The sequence below is a fragment of the Equus caballus genome, chromosome 1, assembly GCF_041296265.1.
Source record: "Equus caballus isolate H_3958 breed thoroughbred chromosome 1, TB-T2T, whole genome shotgun sequence".
NCBI lineage: Eukaryota > Metazoa > Chordata > Mammalia > Perissodactyla > Equidae > Equus > Equus caballus.
In genome coordinates, this window is record NC_091684.1 from 89,728,692 (window position 1) to 89,751,071 (window position 22,380).

A 22,380-nucleotide genomic window follows, 5' to 3' on the forward strand; every position below is an offset into this window, starting at 1 on the left:
AGTCTCTAGGGACCTACAGAGGCAGAGCCAGGAAAATCCTAATTTTGGGGGAGCAACTGTACTACTTTCAATTACACAAAAAGACCTACATATTTGGGGTCTCAGAACAGTTACTATCACTAACATCAGTTTATCAAGTACAGAGAATGGTCCCCTTCAGTAGGCAGATGTGACCTGCAGGTGAAAGGACCTTTTCCCTCTACTAGAAGCACAACTCCTTACACACAGCACAAGAGAAATGACCAGGAATGTCCCAATGTACTCACTCCTGCCACTTACTTACCAGCTAATAGTGTTTACAATAACTCTGAGTGTGTGTGTGTGTGTGTGTGTGTAAGAGGAAGGTTGGCCCTGAGCTAACATCTGTTGCCAATCCTCCTCTTTTTGCTTGAGGAAGATTGTCACTGAGCCGCCAATCTTTTTCTATTTTTCATATGTGGGATGCCACCACAGCATGGCTTAAATCCATGAACCCTGGGCCGCTGAAGCAGAGCATGTAAACTTAACCACTACACCATCAGGCCAGCCCCAACATCTTTTTTTGTTTAAGTTTCACTCACTTAGCAAAAATTTTAGTCAATATTTAAACTTTTGATAAAAGTTTGGTATCTTTGATACCCGATATCCTTTCATTAGACATTGCCTGGAGGGGAGAAATTTGTTTCTGCTGCTGTAAAATGGTGATTACTTTTTTCCTAACTAATAAGGTAACTGGATACAAATACAGAGAACAGCTTAGATTAGGAAAAATCAACTATTACAGCTTCTTTAGTTCAGCTTTTGAATGTACAATGATTTTTTTTTCTTTTTTTTTGGTGAGGGAGATTAGCTCTGAGCTACCATCTGTGCCAGTCTTCCTCTATTTTGGATGTAGGACGTCTCCACAGCATGGTTGCTGAGTGGAGTAGGTCTGCGCCTGGGATTCAAACCTGCGAACTCGGGCTGCTGAAGTGGAGAACGCGGAACTTTAACCACTCAGCCACGGGGCTGGCCCCTGTACAGTGATCATATGCTAGTTAATTACTGCTCACCTGGTTATAGAAAGTATTTCAAAAGGCAGTAGTCAAATTGGCTTTCTAGTTAAAGCCTCAAGAGAAAATTATTTTTATCTTAAGATAATCTAATGAAGATAAAAAAATTAAAATTAACAAGGAGAAATTCTGATGAGGAGGATATGCATGGTCTGAAAGTGTCTCCCTGCTCACCGCTTATTAGTTTCAAAGGAAAAAACAGCAAACATGCAGTGGATAAAATGGACAATTTTTGATCAGAAAATCAAAATTAACACCACCAAACACCACATGCCTCCAGAGGTGATGCCCAAGAAAGAGGCAGCACCATTTATGCAGTATTCTGGCTAAACCTAATCGTGAGAAAACGTCAGAAAAACTCCAAGAGGGGAATGTCCTTTTAAAGTAGAACTGTATTCCTCAAAAACGTCAATGCCGTAAAGACAAAGAATGACTGGAAACGCTGCAGATTAAAGGCGACTATGCAGATACAATGACTAAACGGAATCGGTCCCCCTAGACTGGAGGAAGACAAATGTCACAAAGAACACTGTTAAGTCAACTGACAAACTGTCAGAGGGATGGTGGATTAGATCAAGGTATTTCCTCAGTGTAAAATTTGCTGTGGTCGCTAACTGTACCAATTATATAAGAGCATATCCTTATCCTTAGGAAAAATATACTGAACATTTATGAGTTAAGTACCCCGATTAATGCAAAATAAAAATGGTTTCCCCCGCAAATTTATATATTTACACAAACACACACACACGGGGAAAAAGAGTGAACAAATGATAGGGCAAATGTTAAAAATAGGTGACTCTGGATAGCAAGCATACCAGTGGTCTTGCACTATTTTTATTCTTGCAATTTTCTCTGACAGTAAAATTACATCCAAATAAAGTTTTTTTAACAACTTTTTTTCCCTAATTTTTAAAATTAGAATCAATACAAAAAAGGGAGACACTCACACGCACACTCTCTCAGCATCAGATTCAAGGAAACCCCCAGCTCATCACATGTGAGCCTCCCGGAGTGGAGGGCTTTGGACTGATGTGGACGGGAGGAGACAGCCGGAAGGAAGTATTGGAAATTGACAAAGCGAATGAGTAAGAAGAAGAAAGACGCCAGTTTATACAAATTTTCCCCTAGTCCCACTTAAGGAGCATGTGATTCTTCCATGTTTCTCAGGACTGGGCTGCGAGAACTGCATGAAGGTACCAAAACCCAAGGCAGAAGCTGCGCAGCCTTGAACTCCAGAGACCCTCGCCAAGGCCAGCAGACAGCAACAGTGACGCATCAGACCTGCCCAGCAGAATCAGGGAGGTTACAGGGAGGGTCACCGTGACAAGTCCTACATTAACTGCAGAGCCAACCTTACACTGAGCTCTCAGTTCATTTCCTGTTTTGATTCACTGCAGAAATGTTTTTACTGAAAATGTTAAAATTAATTTCTATGTTTGCATCAGAGAGCTTTTAATTTCCCTGGCTGATCTTGCAACACAAATGTGTAATCATGAGGTACAGAAATAGAGAGTGAGGAGGAACAAAGAAACAAATGTCACATTTGCTAACAATGAGGGAAATTCTAAAGTAATGCTTGGGCTCCTGGCAACCTTTCAAGAATGGATCCTGACTAGAACTTGAGTTTTCTAAATTCTGTCTAAAGCCTAGAGGCCTGAAATATTAAATGGCATTTGCAGGTCAAGTGATAAAAACTAACCCTTCCAGAGACAGGAGTTTTCTCAAATGAAATTTCAAAGATCTGAAGCAGAGTCTTATTCCAGATTCAAATGTAGATCCTGCTTTCAAAAACAAATATAAACTAAAAGCCTTATTTTGATCAAAACAGGGAAATACTTTCACTGGGTGTTCTGGTTCTAGCTTACAATTCCTTCCACAGATCTTGATTAAAAAATGACACTGTTCAGCCTAGAAAATAGGGCTTTGGGTAGATGTCCTTTGTTTTTCAAAATATTATAACCTATTGTTATTTTTTTGTGTAAGCAGGGAGCCAACAAAATGTTAAATCCTACTTTGCATCAAATTCTAATACAGCATTCATGTGGTTGTCAAAAAGACCATTATGAAAAAGGTCCACGTTATCCTATCAGTCTTGATCATAAGAAAACTGAAAAAAAAAAAAAAAAATCCTAGCTATAGTAGCAGCAGAAAATGGAAGAGACCTATGAATAATCTTACCAAAAATATTTTAAAGAAAGAAATGAAAAAAGATACTATGGTTTTGGTGGTGGAGCATGAAGGTTGTCTGAAAAATTAAGATACTCTTTATATCTAAATAACTAAAATTTCATAGAGTTCCAATTACTCCATATACGACTTTGTACAATGGATAATAAAGTTTTGATTCTACAATTCATGGCAGCTCTACCACCTTCAGGCTGTGTGTCCCTGGGCAAAGTTCATTTCTATTCTATGCCTCAGTTTCCTCACAAGTAACACAGGAACATAGTGATAGTGTTATTCTGAGGATTAAATGACTGAGTGTCTGGCACACAGTTTGTACTCAACAGCTGTTAACTACTACTGCCACTACTACCATCATCACCATCACCACTATTACCACCAATCCTACTACAGTTTGGAAAAATGAACAAAAAAGAACAGATAAGACAATTTTCTGAAGAATAATAATACAAGTAATTACCATGATAATTAAAAACGTATGGTACTGATGTAAGGATCAAACATATCAATGGAAGAGAACAGATACCCTAAATATTATACATACCCACACGTATTTTTAATATAATTAATGAAGCATAATGAACTAATGAGAAATGGCTCATTTAACAAATGGTTTTTGTAAACTGGCTAAGTATTTGGAAGAAAATTAATTGAGAGTCTCATTGTCTATTACATTCAAAATAAATCCAGATGGATTAAAAATATCAACATTAAAAAAAAGTATATAGAAGAAGAAACAAATTTTATATTAACGTAGAATAGGGACAGACCTTCTCAATAGTTAAAAAAAGAAAAAAAATAACCAAAGTGACAAACTCAGAAGAATATAGTCAGTAAATATGAAAAGGTTATTTGCCTTATAAAAGATCTTTTTAAGCCAAAAGACAAAAAAATGAGAAAAGAATGAACAATTTAGATTAAATAAAAGATTAAATAAAATTTCAATTAAATAAAAGCGTGTTTAGTATGGGCAATCAGCATAGTGCTCAGTATTGGCAAGAGTGCTGCAGGACAGACACGCTCACGCACTGGCAGTGGGGTGAAAAGTGACACAGCTGTCCCAGGAGCACCACAGCACACACAGTAAAACCCTGAACGTTCACCCCCCTTCACCCAGTACTTCCACTCTCAGACCCTTCCCAGGGAGACAATCACAGCTGGAGAGACTGATGCGATGTACGAAGCCTGTGTGTTACAAGGTTCCTCATCACAATGGTGGTAAATAACCTAAATGTCTGACACTGAGGGAATGACGGTTATACCAGAGGTAAAAATCCACACCATGAAACATTAAGCAATCATTGAATTATCAGTTTTGAAGATTATCATGTTCTAAGACCATTCCCACATCACTCAATCATATTACGGAAAAATACTCAAGCCTATAAAACTATATATAGCATTTTCCCCAATTTTGGATGACTGAATAAATAAACTAGGTATAGAAAAAGGGCAGAAACAAAATATGCTAATACTGGTTAACTCAATGATAAGATTATGAATTACTCATATTTTCTTTTTTATTTTCTTTTTTTTTTTTTTACATATTTTCTACCTTGAGTATGTAAAGTTTAATACTTAAGAAAAAAATAAATGTTGACAAATAAGGAAAGATGTCACCCATGGAATGAAAAAAAATCAACAACAATTAACCCTACAAAGGACTTTCTAAAAATCTTACTGAAGTCTAGAATGTTTACCAATCTTCCTCTATTTTTCTTTATTTCCCACATGTACCCATGGTAGTCAATGGGTCCTCATTCCTGCCTAGGAAATGACACAGGGTGCCACAGTGTGATGGGGACGGGTCATGCCTGGGCCACCTCCTCCAGCCTTTTCCCAGACTCAAGGTGCTTCTCAGCTCCCAGCCACACTCTTGCTTCCCAGTACACAGCAGGCATAGCCCTGATAGCGCAAGCCGAGAATTTTATTTCCTATGTTTTTCATAGCATTTAAGAAAACAACTCAAAATATTTTTCACCCACAGTGAAATTTCTCACACATACGAGGCACTTAATAGATATTTCTTAACTTACTGTCAGAGTTTGTGTTTTTATACATCCCAACACTATAAACTAACCTGCTGTCTACCTGTATAAAGCTTTCACCCACGTAAATGCTCTCACCTGTCTAAAGCTTTCAGTTCACTTTAGTTGGTCATTCCAATCTCCAATAATAAAACTTCTCTTTATAGTCCACTATTTTTGCCTAGTCACTTTTTTTCTTTCTTTTCTTTTAAGTATAAAAGCAAAACACTAATCCCTTTTCCCTTCTTCATCCCAATAAAATACATGAGATGGGGAGAAAATTTCTGCTTCAGAAAAGAAATCCATGACCTTGACTGTGTAAGAACCTGCAGCCCAGGAACTTTTCCTATCTGGAATGTGAATGTCTAGGTTTGGTAATCAAAGTATAAAAAGTTGAGAGAAGTCTGCTTTTCTTATTACTTTAATTAAAAAAAGAAGAGATTCAAGTATTTATTCCGATTGGCATACAATTTCTTACATAATCTCACAGATAGACATTAAGCACGTTTGTGTACGCTGCCCTCCCAGGATTTAGTCTGCTCTAAGCAAAGTAAGTAAAAATCAATTCATTGTATTGATCCAGTGCCCAAAGCTGGAGTCTTCACACAGAATTATGAGCGAGCAGCAATAACAACCTCTCCTTGCCTAGCTCCTGCTCCCCCTCAGCAGTGGCAGGTGGAACCTGCGACCAGAGGCTTCAGTAACCATAGGAGAACTGCTGACCCAGCCCCCAGTGGCAGCACCCTGGACACTGGCTCCACCAGCAGCAGGGGATGCATATAAGCCCTGGGTCCCCAGACCCCAGCAGCAACAGCGACACTTGTGAAGCTAGCACCTTGGCAGTAGTGCAGCCAACAACTCCAGATAATCCAAGAGCAGTAGCACAGGCAGTGCATGGGGCAGCAGCACCCAAGCCCGCGGAGAGCCCATGGAGAAACAGTGGAGGAACATGAGACCCAGGTGATCCCAGAAACAGAAGTACTCACAATCTGGTGACCCCAGTGGTGACACCTGTGACATCATAAGCAGTAAGGCACCAGCAACCTCAGAGGCACAAGGAGGGCACTGCTGATGCCTCTGGCAGAGACAGTGGAGGGTGGAAAGTGCAGGCTCTCAAATCCAGCCAGAAGCAGCTCAGAATCAAAGTAACCACAGCTGTACCCAAAGAAAAAGGTGGTTACTACCACAAAAGTGATGGCAGAGCATCAATTCATCAAACACTGTGAAGAACTACAGTAACACAGCAGAACAGAAAGAGAATGACAACTCTCCAGAAACCAAACTTCAAGCCACAGAAGATGAGAATCTAACTGACACAGAATTCAAAATAGCTGCAGTGAAGAAACTCAACAAATTACAAGACAACTCAGAAAGACAGTTCAATGACCTCAGGAATAAAATTAATGAACAGAAGGAGCACTTCCCCAAAACCCTAAAAATAACCCCAGAAATTCTGGAGATGAAGATGACAATTTATGAGATGAAAAATAATATAGAAAGCATTAAAAATAGAGCAGAGCATGTGGAGGAGAGAATTAGTGAGCTCGAAGAGAGAAACCTGGAAATGATTCAGGTGGAGGAAGAGAGAGAACTAAGATTTTTAAAACATGAAGAAATTCTAGGACAAATATCTGACTCAGTTAGGAACAGTACCATAGGATACTAGCCATCCCAGAAAAAGAGAGGGAGAAAGGAGCAGAGACTTTATTCAAAGAAATAATAGCTGAGAACTTCCTAAACTTGGGGAAGAAACAGGACATAAGAGTACATGAAGCTAATAGAACTCCTAATTACTTTATGCAAAAAGACCTACAAGGCATATATTAAAACTATCCAAAGACAATGACAAAAAAATATTAAAGACAGCACAAGAGAAGAAAATAACCTACAAAGGAACCCCCATCAGGCTTTCAGCAGATTTCCCAGCAGAAACCTTACAGGCTAGGAGAGAGTGGAATGATATATTCAAAATACAGCAAGACAAAAAGTATCAGCCAAGAATACTCTACCCAGTAAAACTATCCTTCAGATAAGATGGAGAAATAAAAGCTTCCACAGACAAACAAAAGCTGAGGGAGTTCATCAGCACTAGACCAGTCTTACAGGAAATGTGGAAAGGAGCCCTCCTACCTGAAACAAAAAGGCAAAGGTTTACAAAGCTTTGAGCAAGGAGGAAAATAGGCAGAATAAGCTCATATCAGAATAGCTTAGTAAAGAACTGTAACATAAAAAAGGGAAAGAAAGCATCAAAAATAATTATAACCACTTCAATTAGGCCACAAACTCACAACACAAAGAATAATTAGTGACAATAAAAACACAAGAGAAGAAGAGGAAAAGGACAGAACTGACACAGGCTAATGGAGGTAAGGGGCTATGAGAAAAAGGACTATCTTATCTTCGTGATCTCTTATACAGACCTCACAGTAACCACAAAACAAAAAACTCAGAGCAGGGTCACAAATTCTAAGTAAAGAGAAAACTCAGAAAAACATCACAGAAAACTACCAAACTGAAATGGCAGATAGAAACACAAGGAAAAAGAAATAACAGAAGTGCAGAACAACCACAAAACAAAAGAGAAAAATGGGAGTATTATCAGCCCTCATATATCAATAATCACCCTAAATGTAAACGGATTGAATCCACCAATCAAAAGACACAGAGTGGCTGAATGGATTAAAAAACAAGACCAAATAATATGCTACCTCTGGGAAACACATCTCAGCTCTAAAGAGAAACACAGGCTCAGAGTGAAGGGATGAAAGATGACACTCCAAATAAATGGAAAGCAAAATAAAGTGGGTGTAGCCATACTTATATCAGACGAAACAGACTTCAAGACAAAAAGGATACCAAGAGACAAAAGTGGGCATTATATAATGAAAAAGGGACACTCCACCAAACAACATAACACTTATTAATACAGATGCACCCAACATAGGAGCACCAAAGTATATAAATCAACTATTAACAGACCTAAAGGGAGAAACTGATAGCAACACAATAATAGTAGGGAACTTTAACACTCCACTTATGTCAATGGACAAATCATCCAGACAGAAAGTCAACAAGGAAACAGTGGCCTTAAATGAAACACTAGACCACCGATGGACTTAACAGATGTATATATAGAACATTCCATCCCAAAACAGCAGAATACACATTCTTCTCAAGTGCACGTGGAACATTCTCAAAGATAGACCATATGTTGGAAAACAAACCAAGCCTCAAATAATTTAAGAAGACTGAAATCATATCAAGCAGCTTTTCTAACCACAGTGGTATGAAACTAGAAATCAACTACAAGAAAAAACATGGAAAAGTCACAAGTGGAGACTAAACAACATGCCACTGACCAACTAATGGATGACTGAAGAAATCAAAGGAGAAATCAAAATACCTAGAGACAAATAAAAATGAAAACACAACATACCAAAACTGATAGGATGCAGCAAAATCAGTACTAAGAGGGAAGTTTATAGCAATACAGGTTTAGCTCAACAAACAAGAAAAATCTCAAATAAACAATCTTACACTATACCTAAAAGAACTAGGAAAAAAGTATAAATAAAGGCCAAAGTCACTAGAAGGAAGGAAATAATAAAAATCACAGCAGAAATAATGAAACAAAGACTGAAAACACAACAGAAAGGATCAATGAAATTAAGAGCTGGTTCTTTGAAAAGACAGACAAAAGTGACAAACTTTAGCTAGACGCACCAAGAGAACAAGAGAGAAGGCTCAAATAAACAAAATTAGAAATGAAACAGGAGAAATTACAACAGACACTTCAGAAATACAAAGGATCATAACAGAATACTATGAAAAGCTATACACCAACAAAGTGGATAACCTAGAAGAAATGGATAAATTCCTAGAATCATACAACCTCCTAAAACTGAATCAAGAATAGAGAATCTGAATAGACTGATCACAAATAAAGAGATTGAAAACAGTCTTCAAAAACTTCCCAAAAGACAAAAGGCCAGGACTTTTCTTCTTCTCTGGAGAATTCTACCAAACACTCAAAGAAGACTTAATATCTATCCTTCTAAAACTATTCTGAAATATTGAAGAGGATGGGATGCTTCCTAATTCATTTTACAAGGCCAGCATTACTCTGATATCAAAACTACATGATGAAAACATAAAAAAGGGAAATTACAAACCAACATCGTTGATGAACATAGATGCAAAAATCCTAACAAACTATTAGCAAATCGAATATAAGAATACATTAAAGGACAATACACCATGATCAAGTGGGATATATTCCAAGGATGCAGCAATGGTTCAACATCTATAAATCAATCAATGTGATACACCACATTAATAAAATGAAGAATAAACATGGAGAAACCATTTGACAAGATCCGACATCCATTTATGATAAAAAACTCTCAATAGAATGGGTATAGAAAGTAACTAAACATAATAAGAGCCATATATGACAAAATCACAGCCAACATCATAGTCAATGGTCAAAAACTGAAAGCCACCCCTGTAAGAACAGGAACAAGATAAGGGTGTCTACTCTCACCACTCCTATTCAACATAGTACTGGAAGTTTTAGCCAGAGCAATTAGGCAATAAAAAGAAATAAAGGGGATCCACAAAACAGCATGGTACTGGTACAAAAACAGGTCCACAGATCAATGGAACAGAATTGAAAGCCCAGAGATAAAACCACACATCTATGGACAGCTAATCTTCAACAAAGGAGCAGAGGGCCTACAATGGAGAAAAGAAAGTCTCTTCAACAAATGGTGCTGGGAAAACTGGACAGCCACATGCAAAAGACTGAAAATTGACCATTCTTTTTCACCACACACCAAAATAAATTCAAAATGGATCAAAGACCTAAAGATTAGGCCTGAAACAATAAGTCTTCTGGAAGAGAATATAGGCAGTACACTCTTTGACATCAGTTTCAAAAGAATCTTTTCGGACACTATAACTCCTCAGTTGAGGGAAACAATAGAAAGAATAAACAAATGGGATTTCATCAGACTAAAGAGCTTCCTCAAGGCAAGGGAAAACAGGATTGAAACAAAAAAACAGCTCACTAATTGGGAAAAAATATTTACAAGCCACTTATCTGACAAAGGGTTAATCTCCATAATATACAAAGAACTCACACTGCTTAACAACAAAAAAACAAACAACCTGATCAAAAAATGGGCAGAGGACATGAACAGACATTTCTCAAAAGAAGATATGAATATGGCCAATAGACACATGAAAAGATGTTCATCATCGCTAATCATCAGGGAAATGCAAATCAAAACTACACTAAGATATCACCTTACACCCGTTAGATTGGCAAAAACATCCAAAACCAAGAGCGACAAATGTTGGAGAGGTTGTGGAGAAAAAGGAACCCTCATACACTGTTGGTGGGAATGCAAACTGGTACAGCCACTATGGAAAACAGTATGGAGATTTCTCAAAAAGTTAAAAATAGAAATACCCTATGACCCAGCCATCCCATTACTGGGTATCTATCCTAAGAACCTGAAATCAGAAATCTCAAGAGTCCGTTGCACCCCTATGTTCATCACAGCATTATTTACAATAGCCAAGACGTGGAACCAACCTACATGCCCAGAAACTGATGATTGGATAAAGAAGATGTGGTATATATACACAATGGAATACTACTCAGCCATAAAAAAAGACAAAATTGGCCCATTCACAGCAACATGGATGGACCTCGAGGGTATTATGTTAAGCGAAATAAGCCAGTCAGAGAAAGACGAACTCTATATGACTCCACTCATAGGTGGAAGTTAGTATATTGATAAGGAGATCTGATCGGTGGTTACCAGGGAAAAGGGGGGGTGGGGGGAGGGCACAAAGGGGGAAGTGGTGTACCCACAACATGACTAATAAAAACGTACAACTGAAATCTCACAAGGTTGTAATCTATCATAACATTAATAAAAAAAAAAATACCTAGAATTTAACAGAAAAAGCACCAAATTTCATAGCTGAAAAAAAAAAAAAGAAAGAAAGGGGATCCAAATTGGAAAGGAAGAAGTAAAATTGTCCCTCTTTGTGAATGACGTGATGCTATATACAGAAAACCCTAGAATATACCAAAAACACTATTAGAAATAATTAACACATACAGTAAAGTTGCAGAGTACAAAATCAACACAGAAAAGTCAGTTGAACTTCTATACACTAATAACAAAATAGCAGAACAAGAAATCAAGAATACAATCCCATTTACAATCACAAGAAAAGGAATAAAATATCTAGGAATAAATTTAAGGAGGTGAAAGACCTATACACTGAAAAGGATAAGACATTATTGAAAGAAATCAATGATGACATAAAGAAATAGAAAGATACTCCAGGTTCATGGATTAGAGGAATAAACACAGTTAAAATGTCTACATTACCTAAAGCAATACAGAGATTCAATGCACTCACAATCAGAATCCTAACATTCTTCATGGAAATAGAACAAAGAATCCTAAAATTTATATGGAACAACAAAAAGCCCTGAATAGCCAAAGCAATACTGAGAAAAAAGAACAAAGTTGGAGATATCATACTCCCTGAATTCAAAACATATTACAAAGCTACAGTAATCAAAACAGCATAGTACTGTCAGAAAAAGAGATACATGGATCAATGGAACAGAACTGAAAGCCCAGAAATAAACCCACACATCTATGGACAGCTAACCTTCTGCAAAAGAGTCAAGAACATACAATGAAGAAAGGAAAGTCTCTTCAATCAATGGTCCTGGGAAAACTGGACAACCACATGCAAAAGAATGAAAGTAGACTATTATTTTATACCATACACAAAAATTAACTCAAAATGGATTAAAGACTTGAACGTAAGCCCTGAAACCATAAAACTCCTAGAAAAAAACATACATAGTACACTCTTTGACATTGATCCTAGCAGTATCTTTCCAAAGACCATGTGTCCTCAGGCAAGGGAAACAAAAGAAAAAATAGACAAATGGGACTATATCACACTAAAAAGCTTCTGCACAGCAAAGGAAACCATCAACAAAACAAAAAGACAACCCACCAACTGGGAGAAAATATTTGCAAATCATATCTGACAAGGTGTTAATTTCCAAAATATATAAAAAACTCATAAAACTCAACCAGAAGAAAACAAACAACCTGATCAAAAAATGGGCAGAGGAGGGCCTGGCCCCATGGCCGAGTGGTTAAGTTCACACACTCTGCTGCAGGCAGCACAGTGTTTCGTCGGTTCGAATCCTGGGCGTGGACATGGCACTGCTCATCAAACCACGCTGAGGCAGCGTCCCACATGCCACAACTAGAAGGACCCACAACGAAGAATATACAACTGTGTACCGGGGGCTTTGGGGAGAAAAAGGAAAAAAATAAAATCTTTAAAAACAAAAAGAAAATGGGCAGAGGATGTAAACAGACATTTTTCCAAAAAAGATACAGAAAGGGCCAAAAGGCACATGAAAAGACGCTCAACATCAGTAATTATTAGGGAAATGCAAATCAAAACCATAACGAGATATCACATCACATCTGACCAAATGGCTATTATTAAGAAGAAATAACAAGTATTGGAGAGGATGTGGAGAAAAGTGAACCCTCACACACTGCTGGTGGGAATGCACACTGGTGCAGGCACTATGGAAAACAGTATGGGGAATTGTCAAAAAATTAAAAATAGTGGGGGTCAGCACAGTGGCAGAGTGGTTGGGTTCACTCACTCTGCTTCGGCAACCCAGGATTTGCAGGTTTGTATCCCGGGCACTGACCTACATACTGCTCATCAAGCCATGCTGTGGAGGTATCCCACGTACAAAACAGAAGAAGGTTGCCACAGATGTTAGCTGAGGGCCAATCTCCCCAAGTAAAATGAGGAAGATTGGCAATGGATGGTTAGCTCAGGGCTACTCTTCCTCACTAAAAAAAAAATTTAAAAATAGAAATACCATATGGTCTAGCCATTCTACTACTGGGTATTTATCCAAAGAACATGAAATCAATAATTCAAAAAGATATATGCACTCCTATGTTCATCACAGCATTATTCACAATCGCTAAGACACGGAAGCAACCCAAGCGCCCATCAACAAACGAATGGATAAAGATGTGATATATATACACAATGGAATACTACTGAGCCATATAAAAACCCCAAAATTGTACCATTTGCGATAGCATGGATGGCACTTGAGGGTATTATGCTAAGCAAAATAAATCTGACAGGGAAACACAAATGTCACACGATTTCACTCATATGTGGAAGCTAAACAAACACACACATAGATAACGAGAACAGATTGGTGGTTACCAGAGGAGAAATGGGTGTGGGGAGGACGAAAGGGGTAAAAGGGCACATACATACGGTGACGGATAAAAACCAGACTACTGGTGATGAACGCGACGCAGTCTATACAGAAACTGAAATATAATCATGTACACCTGAAATTTACACAATGTTATAAACCAATATGACCTCAGTAAAGTAATTTTTAAAAGACTGGGGGAAAAAAAGATCCACTAAATTATAAACCATTACCTAGATGGGCCAAGAAAAGAGAGAAGACTTAAATAACTAAAATAATGCATGAAAGAAGGGAAAATACTATAGAGCTTACAAAACAAAAAGGATTATGGGGGAATATACAAACAACTATATGCCAACAAATTAGATAGATGAAGTTGACAAATTACTTAAAGATACAAATTACCACAACTGATTCAACAAGAAATACAAAATCAGCAGAACTATAACAAGTAAAGAAATTAAATTTAATTCAAAAGCTTCCCATGCAGAAAAGCCCACACCCACATGGCTTCACTGATGAATTCTACCAAACATTCAGAGAAAAATACCAATCCTTCACAAACTTCCAAAAATTAGAAGAGGAAGGAACACTTCCTAACTCATTCTATGATACCAGTACTACCCTGACATCTACCAAACTAGACAAAGATATCACAAGGAAAGAAAGCTCCAGACCATACACCCTATGAATATAGATGCAAAAAGCCTCTATGAAATACTAGCAAACTCAATCCAGAAACATATAAAAAGCTATGACCAAGAGGTATTTATTTCAAAAAAGCAAGATTCACCTAATATCCAAATATCAATTAATGTAATAGACTATATTATTATAAAGAATAAACATCATATAATCTCCTCTGTAGATGCAGAAAAAGGATTTGACAGAATCCAACATTTCTTCATTCTAAAACACTCAACAAACTAGGAACTTCCTCAACCTGACGATGGTCGTCTACAAACAACCTACAGCTAACATTGTAAGTTGTAATTAATGGCGAAAGACTGAATGTTTTACAAGACCAAGATGTCTACTCTCACCACTTCCATTCTACATTGTACTGGAGGTTCTAGCCAGGACAATTCGGCAAGAAAATGAAATAAAAGGTCTCCAAAGTGGAAAGGAAGAAGTAAAATGATCTGTATTTGCAGATGATATGATTTTTTTATATAGAAAATTCTAAGGAATTCACTAAAAATTATTAGAACTAATAAATGACTTTAGTGGGGCTGGGCCAGCGGCATAGTGATTTTCACGTGCTCTGCTTTGGTGGCCCGGGGTTTGCAGGTTCAGGTCCCGGGTGTGGACCTACACACCACTCATCAAGCAAGCCATGCTCTGGCAGCATCCCACATACAAAACAGAGGAAGACTGCCACAGAAGTTAGCTCAGGGACAATCTCTCTCACCAAAAAAATTAAGTAAATGAGTTTAGCAAGGCTGCAGGATACAAGATCAATATATAAAAATCAATTGTATTTCTATACATTAATAATGAAAATTCCAAAGTGAAATTAAGAAAATAATTCCATTTATAATAGCATCAAAAGTATAAAATACTAAGGTATAAATTTTTTAAAAAGAAGTGTAAGACTTATATGCTGGGAACTACACAACAACATTGCTGAAAGAAATTAAAGAAGATCTAAGTAAATGGAAAGACATTTGTATTCATGGATCAAAAGCTTTAACACCATTAAGAGAGCAATACTCCCCAAATTGAACTACAGATTCAATACACTCTCTATCAAAATCCTAGCTTCAGTAATCAGGACACTGCAGTAGTAAAATGAGGATAGATGGAATAGAACTGAGAGTCTAAAATTAATCCTTATGCTATGGTCAACTGATTTCGACAAGATTGCCAAGACAATAAAATGGAGAAAGAATAGTCTTTTCAACAAATGATGCTGAAACAACTGGATATTTATATGCAAAAGAATGAATTTGTATCCATACCTCACATCAAATACAAAAATTAATTGAAAGTAGACCACAGGTCTAAATGTAATAGCAAAACTATAAAACTCCTAGAAGAATACATAGGAGTAAATCTTTGTGAAACTCTATTACACAAAGCCTTCTTTGATAAAACACCAAAAGCACAAAGAGCATAAGAAAAATAGATAAACTGGACTTTTCAAAATTAAAAACATTTGTGCTTCAAAGGACACTGTCAAGAAAGTGCAGACAACTAGAGAATGGAAGAATATACTTACAAATCATACATCTGATAACAGACTGTTATCCAAAACTTATAAAGAAATCTTGCAACTCAGTAATAAAAAGAACTAAGCCAATCGAAAAATGGGCAAAGGAAATGAATTAGACATTTCTCCAAAGAAGATACAGAAATGGATAATAAGCACATGAAAAGATGCTCAACATCACTAGTCATTAGGGAAACGCAAATCAGAACCACCATGTGATACTGCTTCTCACCTACTAGAATAGATAAAATTAAAATAACAGATAACAGATGTTGACAAGGATGTAGAGAAATCAGAATCCTCCTCTAGTGCTGGGGGGAATGTAGAAAGGTGCAGTTGGTTTGGAAAACAGTCTGATGATTCCTCAAAGTTACATATAGAATTACTGTATGACCCAGCATTTCTACTTCTAAGCATACACCCCAAAGAACTGAAAACAGATGTCTACTGAAAAACTTGTACACGAATGTTCAGAGCAGCATTATTTCATAATAACCAAAAATGGAAACTTATTCAAATGTCCATCAACTGAATAAAATTTGGTATATCCATATAATGGAACATTATTCAGCTATAAAAATGAATGAAGTACTGACGTGTGCTGTGCTATGGGTGAACCTTGTAAACCCTATGCTAAGTAAAATAAGGCAGTCACAGAAGATCACATATTGGGCCGGCCCTGTGGCCTAGTGGTTGAGTTTGGTGCATCCTCTTGAGCAGCCCGGGTTCGCAGGTTTAGATCCTGGGCATGGACCTACCCTATTCATCAGCCATGCTTTGCTGGCAAACCACCTACAAAGTAGAGGAAGACTGGCATAGATGTTAGCTCAGGGCTAATCTTCCTCAGGAAAGAAAAAAAGAGGAAGATTGGTAACAGATATGAGCTTAGGGCGAATCTTCCTTAGGGAAAAAAACACCACATATTGCACGATTCTCTTTTTAGGAAATGTTCAGAATACCCAATAGACAAAGAAAATAAGGCAGTGATTGACAGGGGCTGGGGGGATAAAGGAAGGAAGAATGACTGCTGAGTAGGTATGGGGTTTCTTTTGGGGATGACAAAAATATTCAAAAATTAGACTGTAATAATCGCTTGCACAATCCTCTGAATATACTAGGAAAAACTGAATTATACATTTAAAAAGGGTGAATTATTTGGTCTGTGAATTATACCTCAATAAAGCTGTTTTAAAAAATAACAGGTGATACAGTGATATAATATGTTAGGTGCTTACCACTATGTTCATACAATATTTTCCCTTCCTCAATGTTTATCTGCTATGCTGTGAAAACAACATTAAGATACAAACAAGGGGAAGACAAAGGAAAGACCACTTTGGGGACCTCGGTAGTTGGGACTTAGAGCCCTGCCAATATAAAATATTTACGTGTGCTGAACTTACATGACAAGGAATTGACTTGTAGTTCAGAGTGACAGCAAATTATGTTGCATATTCTTACTAAGGCAAAATCACTCGAAGACTTTTAGACTGTAAAATGCAAAACTGACGTCTCCTTAAGAGCCAAAGCCACTCTGTTCCCAGGGCCAGCAATCCCCACAATGCACTAAGAACAGATGGGCTCAAGAAGCAGAAACCACACACTCACATTCTTCAAGACGGGAAGCGCCAACTGCTCGAAGGCAGCCAGATCCACCACATACTGCCCAACTCGGCATTCACGTCTTCCAGGCGGAGGCTCCAACCTGAATGAAAACACAGCATGCTCTTTGTTGAAAGACCCCTGTATTGATTTCTAGGTTTTAGCTGTTCCACTGAGCCTCTGGCCTTCCACACATGCTAAATCATCCTTCAAAATCACCTACACAAAAAGTGGTGGTGTGCAAAGCTGATCTGATTCCATGCAGTCCTGAGGGCAGGACTACCACTAAGCGTGCACACCACCACCAATGGGTGCCACAGTCACCCTGGCGGGTCCACCCCTGAAGCTCCAGGAAGCTAGTGCACCAACTGTTCTTGGAAAGTAGCACTAGAAATGGGCTATGAATTACAAAGTGAGAAGAGCTTATTACTCAGTGGACTTAGTATTAAGTGAAATGTGATTATTTTTATACTGTGTTTTTCATATGATGGTTTCAATCTCTGATCTCTTTCTCTGGGAAATCCATAAAGGCCCAAGATTCTTCAAGACAGAATAGATCAATCAGCTCAACACTGTGCCCAGGGAGAACAAAACACCACAGAAATGAAACATCAGTACCCAACTCTAGATAAAGGTCCCCGCATGCCAGACAACGTGACAACATCGAATCCTATTCTTCTCCCGCCCTGTCTGACTTCTTCTGTGTAAAATCCATCAACAGGCACACCAGAGGACTTTAACAGCTCACTGGCTTTCTGGATCAACGTTGTTTTTCCAACTCCTAAAAAAAAAAAAGCGTTCATTAGGAACCACGCCCTTGCTGGAGCACATACTCGCTGACTCTGACAGCAATCATGGTGGGGAGAGAAATGGGCTGCAAAGGGATTTTATGAATATTAACTTCGCTTTAATTTTGATTGCTCCAGATGCTAAAACTTTAATTTCTAGAAGAAACAAGCATAACAACAATATGAATAGTATCTTAAAGTTTATTGTTAAATTCTGAAACATTATTAATTTTGTCACATACACAATCCTAGAACCAATTAAGTGGTTTTCTGATGACAGTCTCAAGTGCAATTTGCATCCTGTGAGACAAGTTTCTATCCTCTCCTGGGGTTCCTCTCCTCCTTGGGTAGCCACACTTAATCACCTAGGAAGTAAAACTAGTCTTGCTTGAGTCAAAGGCTGGGCTCTTTACACTAGGATTTCAACCTTTAAGGCACTCTGGACCTACAGTGAACACTGGCAAAGCCACTTCACGCCTCCAGGGACTTACATTGCTATGTCTCCTGAAAATTTGTCTCTTAAATACCAGTAACACCCCTAGAAATGGTAGTTTTTAAACTTTTTCACAAAAGCAATCCTATCAGGTTGGCAATCCCTTCCATCGTCTCCTCCAGCATGTGGAAGCATTACTGTGACTTGCTCCCAAGCCCTTCCCAAATTAGAAGCTATGCACCTCCACACCTCTGACCCCTTCCTTTCTTCCCAGCCTGCTGACTGCTCTAATTAACTCGTGTGGGGTTGACAAGCACCAACAGGCACTATGTAACATACGACTCACTGACATCATGGAGCCAGGCACTGTTCTACTTGCTTCACAAGCATTTTCTTGGATAAAGCCTCACAACTACCCTGAGTCAGTTACCATCCTTGTCCCTATTTTACAGATGGAGAAACTGAGGCACAGAGGGGTTAGGCAAACTTATTCAAGGTTACACAACTACTAAGGACCATATATGTTAACAGGGACCTTTATCGCCACGACTTTGTTTATACAAGCCTTACTCCCATAAAGATTTAAGTCAGTGACATCATGATTACCCAAAAACGGGAAAACTTCTAGCAGGTCTGCAATAGAGCTATTTTGAGACACCACACACAGGGTTGCAAATTATTTCTACAGCTGCCCACAAAAAGTCATTAAGGTTCCCCAAGAAGCCTTTTCAGCTTCCTTGAAATAAAATATGATCCATTACTCTTATTTAATGAATCTCTCCTCCAAACTTGACACTAACAATGGCATCTGGTCTTTTGGAACAGTAAGCTAAGAGGATCCCAGCCACAGGCTCTGTGGCTAGTAAGAGAACTGTGGAGCTCTGTGAGAACTGTGTAATCCCAGCTCTATGCTCAGTAAAGGAAAGTCACTGAAGAATCGGTTTAATGTAGGGACTGGCCCTGTGGCTGAGTAGTTAATTTCATGCACTCCACTTCAGCAGCCCCAGGTTTCACCGGTTTGGATCCTGGGTGCAGACCCAGCACTGCTCGTCAGGCCATGCTGAGGCAGCGTCCCACACAGCACAACCAGAAGGACCTGAAACTGAATATACAACCATGTGCTGGGGGGCTTCGGGGAGAAGAAGAAAAAAAAGAAGATTGGCAACAGATGTTGGCTCAGGGCCAATCTTAAAAATACAAAGAATCTGTTTAATGTAGGCAAGTGGCATGGTGGCCACCACAGCACACAGCAATTCTGTGGCTAGGAATTTAGCCTCAGTAAAGAATCTGACCACAGTACAAAGATACAGGAAACAGGACGTTCACCCCAGCATTCTTTACAACAGCAAAACAGTGATAATGTTGGCTGGTCCTGCGGCCGAGTGGTTAAGTTCGTGCGCTCCGTTTCACCAGCCCAGGGTTTTGCTGGTTTGCATTCTGGGCATGGGCATGGCACCACTCATCCGGCCATGCTGAGGTGGTATCCCACATGCCACAACCAGAAGGACCTACAACTAGAATATACAACTATGTACTGGGGAGCTTTGGGGAGAGGAAGAAAAAAAACAAAAAGAAAAAGATTGGCAGCAGATGTTAGCTCAGGTGACAATCTTAAAAAAAAAAAACAAAGAAACAGTGATAATGGAAATGTTGCTCAGTAAGGGAATATTAAATTATGGTACCATGTATATGACGACACATAAATACACAGCAATACCATGCAGCCATTAAAGAGAATACTGTTTACCTATATTTATTAGTACATAAAACAGACCAAAATATACAAAAATAAATGCAGAAAAAGCAGGTTAAAAAACAGCACACATACACAGTATTATTTCATGATGTTTTTTCTTTTTTTAAAAAGTGAAGTATGGGGCCGGCCCAGTGGCGCGGCGGTTAAGTTCGCATGTTCCACTTCACGGCGGCCCGGGGTTTGCTGGTTTGGATCCCGGGTGCAGACATGGCACTGCTTGGCAAGCCATGCTGTGGTAGGCGTCCCACATATAAAGTAGAGGAAGATGGGCATGGATGTTAGCTCAGGGCCAGTCTTCCTCAGCAAAAAGAGGAGGATTGGCAGCAGTTAGCTCAGGGCTAGTCTTCCTCAATAAGTAAATAAATAAACAAAAAGTGAAGTATGTATGTGCCTACAGAAGAAAACACTGAAAAGAATATGGAAAGGTTTACTATACTTATTTCCAAATGTTGGAATTCCACATGATTGTCATTTTCTCCTTTAAAACTTTCTTGACTTTTTTTGGTCTTATAGTGAGTAGGTATTACTCTTAATCTAAGAAAAAACAAAACTGTTTACATTTTTAAAAAGATAAAATGGAGCAGCTGTAATAAAAGGGACACTATGGGTCCTGTATGTTTGGTAGGACATGGTAAAGCGAGAGGAGGCATTTGACTCAAATCCCTTTTCTCCTCTTCAGCTCTAGAAATATTCTTTCAGTTAATTTTTCATCTCTATTAATTAAGCGGCTACCCTAGTGCTGTCTACACTGGCTAAGAAATGGCCTGCTCTGAAGGAGACCCAAAATGACAGCCCCACACCATACGCAGACAAGAAGAGCAGGTCAGAAAGCTCTGGAATTAGTTTGCCTCTGGTTCTCCCATAAAGCCAACCCTGAGATAAAGATTCAAGTGTAAGTAGTTTAATTTGGGAAGTGATCCCAAGACACACTGGTAGGGAGGTAACCGCATCATCAAGCTAAGTTACCACCTGGGTGGCTGGAGCTTAATCCCATTGGGGAATCCTAGGAGACACAAGGCTCAGAGGTATCCTGTCTGAGGGATGAGGAAGTAGGGCATTTATCCACCAACTCCCACCTATCCTGCGTCGAAGGCTGCTTCCGGGGGACAGGAATTCCCTGGGCCTTCAGGCCTGCCCTGTGTGCAGGCAGAGTGGGCTCCAGCGACCAGAGGAAGCCCTCCAATAGGTCACAGGCTGAACAGTTGGAAGTTGGGAAAAATGCTAAGTGCCAAGAAGACATAGGTGGGGCACTGAGAGCATATACAGCAAAAAGCGACGTCTTTACCTGACCGTCTGAACATGCAGAGAGATCTAGACAGCAGGCAGAGTTTGGACTGAGATGGTGATAGATACCAAACAAATTAAACACACACCCCAACAAGACAGTAACTACAAAGGAGAAAAAAAGTTGTGCATAAAAGGAAAAGAAATTATAGATTAGCTTTTACATAGTCATAATACTGTAAACACTGACTACTGAGTTAATCCAAATCACATTATAACTGCACGAAGAAGATGGGGAGAAAGAGAAGGTAAGGGGGTTTTAGGACAGGCTTAAGAAAGCCATACTGTAGAACCATCTTTCAACCGTGTGTACCCAAAACTTTTATAAAGAAGGAAACGGAGGGGCCGGGCCAGTGGCGTAGTGGTTAAGTTCACGTGCTCCGCTTTGGCAGCCCAGGGTTCACAGGTTGATTCCAGGCACGGACCTACACACCGCTCATCAAGCCATGCTGTGGCAGGCATCCCACATACAGAAAATATAGCAAAACTGGCACGGATGTTAGTTCAGGGACAATCTTCCTCAAGCAAAAAGAGTAAGATTGGCAACAGATGTTAGCTCAGGGCCACTCTTCCTCACCAAAAAAAATAAATAAATAAAAGAAGGAAAAAACAAGACCCAGTGCTGGCCTGGCCAACCTCTGTCCCCACACACCTCCAGGACTCAGGCAGAAACAATCACAATAACAGGTCTCCTCTGTTATGAAACACATAGATGTCTTAGGGCCAGCCTGCTGTGAAAATGGCATTCC

The 22,380-nt window shown here is 38.9% G+C and overlaps 1 protein-coding gene across 14 annotated transcripts in view; it reads right to left on the minus strand.

The window, feature by feature from the left end:
* NTPCR (nucleoside-triphosphatase, cancer-related) overlaps nucleotides 1-22,380 on the minus strand; it is a 66,472-nt gene that overhangs the window by 42,556 nt on the left and 1,536 nt on the right. For 8 of the 14 annotated variants that reach the window (XM_070264600.1, XM_023647480.2, XM_070264595.1 and 5 more), the window contains exons 2-3: nucleotides 17,989-18,151; nucleotides 17,377-17,473 (exon numbers count right to left, since the gene is read on the minus strand). In XM_070264600.1, coding sequence (XP_070120701.1) covers nucleotides 17,377-17,473; nucleotides 17,989-18,151 — 260 coding nt within the window. The remainder of the gene's footprint in view (nucleotides 1-17,376; nucleotides 17,474-17,988; nucleotides 18,152-22,380) is intronic. The other 6 variants (XM_070264573.1, XM_070264571.1, XM_070264570.1 and 3 more) reach the window with 2 other exon arrangements.